The following is a 9,134-nucleotide window of genomic DNA, read 5'->3' as shown; positions in this document are numbered from 1 at the left end:
AGTGGATTTTGGGGATGATTTGATTTATGTTCATGGGTTGGTGATTGCGTGTCAAATTTGACGTGAACGTAAAAAATATTGGATTGAAAAAATGAAATATTAAACTAAAATTAATCGTATATGAGCATATATCTGGGCCTTTTTGAGCCGTATTGAACGTTTTTGCATTGAAGTATTCATTGACTCATTAAATGCCATTAAAAAATGTGATGAACAGATACTCCCAGGATATTAAGGCCATTGTCTGAATGTGAGTATAAATCATTTCATCTACAATATTCCTTATAAATATTGAGTTTTTATACAGCAGAATCATTTCAAATTGATATTCTACTCGGTCGAAAGATAAAGAAGTTATAGAAGTAGATACCCCACCTTATTTTCACCCTGGTTCATTTTGAATAATCAATTATCTCTAGAATAATATGTGACAGAATTATTGTTCTGAAACACTTGTTATACAGATATAGAAAATTTTGCAAGATTACTGATAATTACTCACATATTGTCATCAACATTTTAATAAATAATTATGTTCAATATGAACCATAATTGTTTTTTGATATGTAACAGTTTATATTTTATTGGAAAAGTTTCGGACAGATATAATGGGTTCAAACCAATAATATAGAATATATGTACAAATCTTGTTAAAATCAATGTGAAATGTATGAAATAGTCGCAGCCATTGATAACAAAATTTTAAACACAATATTGTTTTTCTGTTTAACTCAAGACAATTTCAATTGTCTTTATATGTATGATATTTATGTAATTGGTGAATATTTTACTTTTTTAATATTTATTTTTCTCAAATTATGTGAAGATATAAATTTGGATTTTTTTAAGGACAAAACACAAGCACTGCAGGAAAATCCTTAAGGCGCTCTAAGAGCGGTGCCTGTGATGATGAGCAGCCACAGCCCGTCGCGTATTTCTGACATGTACCGTTCTTGGTAGAATTGAATGTGGCAAGTCACTTGAACACCTCCCGTGAAAAGTTTCATTTTCTACCTTCAAATAACATACTCAATTCATCCCTAAAAATATAGTTCATACATTTTTTCTATGACTATGAATTTAGTAATTATTATTGAAATACACTTTTTTTTGAAACATAATGATTGTGTTATAGTAATTTCATAATTGCTTTGAAAATTTTTAATATGTTCAAGTTAACGGAATATCTTATCCTCAAATTGTGATTTTTTAGTAACTGCAAAAAAATTATTTATATTCGAAACTTCAACAGTTTTAATTCATAAGAATTTGTTACTACTAAAAACTTAACCTCTCGCCTCTCATATGTATCCACCCTTAAGTCGACATTATTTATGTCGAAAGTTTACGTTTTTTTCTTTAGTTTTACAAAATCTTCCAGAATATTATTGATATTGAAGAAAACTAGGAATTTCATGTTTTTTAGCCTGAATTGCTGATCTGCAGAAACAATCTTGAGAAATAGTTGATGTGTCAAGTGGTTTTCTATTTTGAAAAGAAAGAATGTGAAAAACAGAATTGAAAAATCTCTCCTCAAAACACAATTGAATGAACTTGAAAAATTACATTAAAATGTCCTGGTTGAGATTGTTCAAAAATAATTTAGTTGGGAATAGTTTCTATTGTTAATAGTAATAGGAAAATAAATTTTACTTACTATGATTTTGTTCTCATTGCAGATTAAGCAGATCAAACAAGAAAGCTAAATTCACATTGTGATTAGGGAGTTCAGGAGATTTTTGCTCAGACTGACGTGCATGCAATATTTTCATCAAAAACTAATTATATTTAGAAAAATCGTCTTTTGAAGGAACTACAAAAGTTAATCTATAAAAAATGTCAACATCTGGAGATTTCGGCAATCCTCTTAGGAAGTTTAAATTAGTATTTCTAGGAGAACAAAGCGTAGGCAAAACGTCTCTAATAACCAGATTCATGTATGACAGCTTCGATAATACTTACCAAGCAACTATAGGTATTGATTTTTTATCGAAGACAATGTATCTTGAAGACAGAACGGTTAGATTGCAGCTCTGGGATACTGCAGGACAGGAACGTTTCAGGTCCCTCATACCTTCTTACATTCGGGACTCCACTGTTGCTGTGGTAGTCTATGATATCACTAATGCCAATTCCTTTCACCAGACATCCAAGTGGATTGATGACGTGAGAACTGAGAGAGGCAGCGATGTGATAATAATGCTGGTTGGAAACAAAACTGACTTGTCCGATAAACGACAAGTTAGTACGGAAGAAGGTGAGAGGAAAGCTAAAGAACTGAATGTAATGTTTATTGAAACTAGCGCGAAAGCTGGATATAATGTGAAGCAGCTATTCAGAAGAGTTGCGGCCGCTTTGCCTGGTATGGATTCTACGGAAAATAAACCACCAGAAGATATGCAAGAAGTCGTCTTGAAAGACACACCGAATGAGCTCAAAGATCCAGATGGAGGCTGTGCGTGTTGATCAAATTATACAATGTTATCTGTTTTTGTGCTTGATCAGCATAGATACCGACTTCGTAAAGGTACTGGGTTGATTTATTGAAGAATGGAACTCTGTAGCTCTTGAACTGTTATCTCCCTTTTTGTTAATTTTGCTTTGTTGTAACTCATTCTATTTGGATTTCAGTTTAGAGAATGAGACATCCATAATTTAGAGATGGTATCTAGGTAGGGTTTTCTACTGTGACAATAATAACATAGACTAGCCTCACATTTGAAATAATACTTGATTCTAATAGTCAAATATTGGATAATATAATTTAACGCTAATTCTGAAAGAATATGTCCATTCTTGGAAACTGATAGTAGACTATAATCAATTTTTTAGGTGATGTTCATCAAATAAAAAGTTTTGAGCTATAGAATGTTTCATAATCTGCTTTTCTGTTTTTCAAATAATTTAAAAATTGTGAAATGCATATTATCGATCTCAATTGATTTCAAAACGTAATTTATATTTCTTTTGCCATCTTGCATTTGTTCTTGGTTTATATGAGGTAAGATATATTTTTATTTCATGTCGAGTGAATTCAATACTCGCTTTGATATTATTCATGAATTAGTGAATCTTTCCAAAAAATGTATTCTCCATATAAGTTTAAAAATATTCCAGCTGTGCAATTTTAATTACCTTTTCACTTCTAGACCTAAGGTGTAAAATTATTCATTTTTGAGTTTAATTTTTCTAATTCGTTTTGAAAATAATGAAACTTTAAAAATCAACAATATATGCATTTTGCATTTTTTGATAATGAACTGTGGGTATGATATAACCAATATTTGAAAGTCGGCATCTATGTTTCATTATTTTCTAGATTATTTAAATAACTTTTTGCCTCTACAAGTTATGTAAATTATATAATTTCGTATTAATAGTTCTATAAGTCTATATAATTTTTATCTTCTAATTTATTTTGCGTTATATGAATCAGAACCGCTTACTGAAGGTGTTAAGAAAAAAATGTGTACACTATCAACTTGAGTATTGTGCAGGAAAAGACCTTTTTTATGTTTAACCTAAACTTAGTTTAATCATTCTAATAAAATATAGATTTTGTTAACAGCTTTCAGAAATGTATTATATATAATCCTGAAAGTTGGCAGCATTGATGTTTGTTGTTTGCAATTTTTATCAGGCTTCACAAGACTTAACAGCAGTCCGTATATTGGGAGTTTATATTATCATAAAAAAATTGTTTTTTCATATACCTTTTGAAAAATAATATTTTCAGAGTGACTGTGATAATCCCATTATTGAAAATTTTTTGAATTAAAATCAAAATAACTGAACACAAATCACCAAGTGATGTGCATTTTTCATTTTCAGAGAAAGTATCTTTTCCTTCACAAGAATTTCACTGCTTGTGTAGTGCAAAAGAAAGATTACCAAAATACTGTATGCTTAATATAGGCCAATATTATTGTGCTTGATCATCTATGTTGACACAATGGTGTTTTATAAAGCAATATTTTTTTAGTTGATGGCATACGGGTTTGTGAAATATTAACATTGCAGGAATTATAAGCTGTCTTCTCTTTAGTATTTAAACATTTCAAATGATTGAGTTTACTACTACTTGTATTCAATGCTAGAATTGTTTCAATAATTCCTAATATATTAAACACTGAACAGGTAAAATCACTTATTTTTATTCAATTCTAAATATATTATTTTTTGAGATTCATACATTTTTTCCAGAACAGATGATCGGATTTATCACTTATGACTAAACTTACTGAAAGAAAACAAATAAAAAATTTAGTAAAGATACAAATCAGTTGGAAATTGGGAATGCAATATAAAAAAGTTTTGATATATCAAAATAATCATATTGAATTATTAAATCAAAAACTTCCTGGAATATGAACAATGATAACTATAAAATAGAAACAGTATTACACAACAAATCTACATTTACCACAAATCTACATTTAATAGTACTTAAAGTACATATTTCAATTACACTCAAACAATTGGCATTGGAGTTCCTGCTGAATGTGATGTATGAACAAAAAACTTTACCACCACTTTTATTTTACCGAAGATGAAGGTACCCTAGTCATTGTACCCACCTTGTAAAACAATCGTTAAGCGGGAAGACGCCGACTGGAGAGCAAATGCAATGAGCTCTACATGAGAGTGGTCCATTGCTGTTCCCAACTTGGACTCCGAGTACTATTAAATAAATTCTAACCATAGACTAGACAGACTAGTTTAAATTTATGATCACTCCACAACAAAAGTCATTCTAGGGGATTTGAGTTGGAGTATACATATTGTTTTTCGACAAGGAGATAATTTCAGATCTGGAAGGCCTGTCGGCTGAGTTCACAGTTGGATTTGAATGAAGAAAGTGGTGAATTCAAAAGAACAGGTAAAGGATGTTGGCTGCGAAGTTTTACAGTATCCATTCTGTCTGAAACAGGATACTATCTGACTGGGTTGATGAGGCAGGTTCTTGACCTCATGTTTGATCAATTTTTCCCAGTTTTTGGAATTCATATATTTTTTCTAGAACTATCGATCAGGCTTATTACTAATGTCCAAACCTACTCAAGAAAAACACAAAAATTCAGTAAAGATACAAATCAATTCAAAAATCTAGAATATGAACAGTAATAACATTTATTTACTAAACTTTGCTTCAACAATTAGTTCTGTTCAAAAATTTTGGAGTATAATTAGCGAATTAATGGAGATATGATCTCAACCATGTGTTTTTGGCTTCTTGTATATGATATTTTCATTCCATTTACTGAAGACTAAAGCAATTTACAAGAGTCCAACTTGTTCTTTTCAAATTGCTTTTACCTCCCTAATTAGAAAAAAAAATAATTTCGTAATGTTAATTACCGATTCCGAAAATGCCATGATTATAATTTAATTTTTTAATTGATGAAGAAACACTGGCAGATCTTTTAAAAGGGTATGGTAGTAACAAAATGGCGAGAGCTTCTTTTTGTTGCTTGATGTAATCAGGTGCAAAATTTCAAAATTATGAAAGTTATCATTTGCCTTTATAACGACAAGCTTGTTATTTATATCATTACTGAAAACTACGCTAGTCATTTTGCACCTGAATGTGTGTATGTGGTCATTAAGATTCTGGAAATGGGCTTACAAAATTGACCTGCGAATTGTGTGGTGAAGTAACTCTTGTTTTATATCAGACCTGCAAATCTGGATAAGGAGCACCACTGTCTTGATACATATTTTCAACAGTTTACTGGGTTGAAAAATAAACATTTGTTTATTGAACTTTTTTTTATTTGTGATAATTTTACAGTATTCTAAACACTAAAAAAATTGTATTGCGGCAAATTATATGTTGTATGATTGAACTTTGAAATCCATTATTTATTTGCCTGGAGTAGACTGAAAAACAATTACAGGTCTTTGTCACTCAGGTCACTTGGTATATTGGTACGTCATGAACATGTTTCTTTTATGACTACAGATGCACAAGGGACACTCTCGCACTAACTGAATATGTGACTTAAATGTTAACGAAAATAAAATTTATAAAAATACTCTCGTTGTGTATCATTGATTATGAGTTTTTTTAGTCAGTTTTCTGGGTGAGACGGTTTTCCATAATCTAAAAATATAATTTACCAGACAATTTTTGCAAGGACACAAAAAGCGACTGCGCTGATTATAAACAATTTCTTACGAAAACAGAATATGTTAATTTGAAAAGCTGTTTCCTTAGACGAACATTTTCAATTTGAACAACATTTATTAATAATGGAAACTAAAATTGTTTATAAGAAACGCTACACAGCGATAGTAAGTAATTTAAGAATATTTAATAGCAGCAAAATCAATATTGTTTTATTCAAAGATGACTTGAATTGTCTTTAAACAAAGACCTCTCACAATTCTTTCAAATGATGAGTGTGGGGCCCCCCAGGGTTGTTCTTGGACCAATCTTTTTAATCGTTTATCTGAATGATCTCGGTCAAATAGACATTAATTTACCATGTTTTTGAATGACCCTTCAACAGTGATGTAATTCAAATTTGCTTTGTTTAATATCGAAAAAAGCAACATATTGTACTTTTTTATAATAAACATTTATTAATTTCCAAGAAACTACGGTTTATATAGAAACATAAATATATAACTTCAAAGAAAGCTATTTCAACTCTAATGACCTTTTCTAGATAGTCAATAACAAGTCATATAAAATTTTTTGGGTATACTCATATACTTAGATGATGAGCTGATGTTTAAGAAACATTACAGATATTGAACAAGAACGAGATATATGTATCAGGTAGGTTCATAAACTCTGTATAAAAAGCAATCCTTATGTGTATAAAATTTTGCAATAAACTGCGGTATCGAATCAAATCAATAAATAGCAGAAATGAAATCAAAACAATTGAAAAATAATTATAGAAAATGAACTATTGAATACCTACTACCAAATAATATTTCAATTGTAGTTTCTATAGATGATAATATTTTCTACAAACATACAATATTTTTATTGATACATTTATTTACTTACTTTATCATAACTATAGTAACATACCTTGTATCAATTTATTTTTTTTAGTTAGAAATCAAGTTAATTATTATATTAACAGCTCCAACAAACATATTCACATCACATATTATTGCAAAATAAAGAACCAAAATCTATTTGTACTTGTACCTTGTTAGTAAAGATAGGTTAAGTTGGGTCCAAAGTGAGTGGGTCCATTCGACCCTCCACCACAACCCGCAAGGGTTTATTGTGGCACACCTATTCACACTCGACCAAATAAACCCAGCTTCTTAACGAAAACGATAAGTTTGTATGGTGAGTGGCCTTTCAGGTTAGATGGTAAGAGTACGGCCCTCAGAACCTGATTTGGTCTCCAGCGGGGCAGGCACAAAGTATGTGCTCTCCTGCTTCATCATTTTCCAAACAGAGGCGATACACACTGTCTTCCGACAGTCCGAGTCTCTGCATATGATGATTCAAATGGCAGTGACCTGTAAGACATCGTAGTTCATCCCTACTGTAGTCCAACAACTGTTTGGTATCAAACTTCGAAGGGTGACTGAACGCCTTGGTGTGAAGACAATCCTGGAAGATTCTGACAGAAGTCCATAAATCTTCTTGCCATCCAAGTGTTCAATATTTGTTTGGCAAAGCCAATGACAGGTTCTGGTCCGATGAAACTGCCCTCCTTTGCAAAGGAGTCAGCAGCCTCATTGCCTTGCAGGCCAGTATGGCCAGGAATCCAGACCAGAGACAATCTGTTGAGTCTTCCTATCGAGGAGAGTAGTTTTTGGCAATTTGCTACCAATTAAGACGTTGCTCAGTAGGAGCCGAGAGCTTCCAACACCGCTTGACTGTCCGAGAATATTTTTATTGACTTGTGTATGAGGTTGGCACGTAATTCAATAGCGTAAATTTCCGCTTGAGATACAATGGCATAGGTTCCTAGGCAGGTTGATATATGTCCTGGGCGTGCGACTGAAAACACCTGCACCAGAATGTGTTTTTTATCCATCTGTGAACCAACAACTATCTGCTCTTAATATTTCTGTCTCCTGGAGGATCCAGTCCTCTCTACTTGGGAACAGTAATTTATAAGGCAGTTCGTAGTTGACAGTTCGAGGCATAAAGTCAGAGGACATTTCCAGAATGCTGTGAGTTCCGTTGTCAACCAAAAGTCTGTTGTAATCTGCATTAAATTGATTTGTGCAATTGGCAATGTGCACAAGTCTATATGCAGTCCATCTAGCCTCTCTCTCCCTAGAAAAACGTGGAGAGGAGGTAGATCTAGAAGGATCTCCATAGCCGCTGACGTTGTGGTACTGATAGTACCACTGATGGCCAGACAAGCCAGTCTCTGTAAGCTAGAGACTTAGCCAGGGCCGTTTTCTGTAAAGCATTCGGACATCAGGCAATTAATTGCACCATAAGTGATCATTGGTCTGACAATCGTAACATAAATGCAATGGATTTGTTTGGGACCTAAACCCCAAGTTTTACCATAAATCCTTCGAAATGTCCATGGGGACAGTCTGGTTTTGTGCAAAACTTTTTCCAAGTGAGCATTCCAGGTGAGTTTTTTATCAACGACAATGCCCAGATATTTCTCCTCCGTTTCAAATGGAATGAACTCACCATTGAGGGATAGTGGCGTTATATTGTCCAATTTTCTCCTCCTGGTGAAGGAGATTATCACAGTTTTGCTGGGGTTGACAAACATCTGCTCCCTTAGGCACCAACTGTGAACAACGTTCATCCTTTGGGGGATATTACAAGCTACCCTTCCTGACGTGGACCTATCCAAGATGACAAGGTCATCTGCATAAGCTTGCAGATCTACTTTTCTTCTGTCGAGGGCATCAAGCAGACTATCCATCAGGAGCGACCACAGAAGGGAAGATAGTACCTCACCTTGAGGGCAGCCTCTGGTGACCCTGAACCTAATGACCTTGCCTTGAAGAGTCGTAATTGCTGTCTGTTTACCAGCATGGCATAAATCCAGCCAGTTATGGTCGACTCTATACCTTTCCTAGCCGGAGATGATCCTATAGATTTATGTAGTGCATTGTCATATGCTCCTTCAATATCAAGAAATACAGCCACCGCAGTAAAGATAAGAAATAAATATGAATAA

The 9,134-nt window shown here is 33.0% G+C and overlaps 1 protein-coding gene across 2 annotated transcripts; it reads left to right on the top strand.

The window, feature by feature from the left end:
* Nucleotides 1–6,035, top strand: Rab6 (RAS oncogene family member Rab6). 2 transcript variants are annotated; one of them, XR_002723848.2, is made up of 3 exons: nucleotides 1–250; nucleotides 1,680–4,879; nucleotides 4,910–6,035. XR_002723848.2 is itself a non-coding variant. In XM_023173886.2 (2 exons), exon 2 carries the CDS (start codon nucleotides 1,837–1,839, stop codon nucleotides 2,464–2,466), a length of 630 nt encoding a protein of 209 aa, XP_023029654.1. In that variant the 5' UTR covers nucleotides 1–250; nucleotides 1,680–1,836; the 3' UTR covers nucleotides 2,467–6,035. The 2 variants fall into 2 exon arrangements, 1 of the variants encoding a protein (XP_023029654.1); XM_023173886.2 differs by having other exon boundaries at nucleotides 1,680–6,035.
* The last annotated feature ends 3,099 nt before the right edge of the window (nucleotides 6,036–9,134 follow it).

This window comes from Leptinotarsa decemlineata, unplaced genomic scaffold (assembly GCF_025532065.1).
Source record: "Leptinotarsa decemlineata unplaced genomic scaffold, Ldec_3_MD MMD2_tig00000133_RagTag_RagTag, whole genome shotgun sequence".
Taxonomy (NCBI): Eukaryota; Metazoa; Arthropoda; class Insecta; order Coleoptera; family Chrysomelidae; genus Leptinotarsa; species Leptinotarsa decemlineata.
This window is presented reverse-complemented; position numbering and strand designations above follow the sequence as displayed.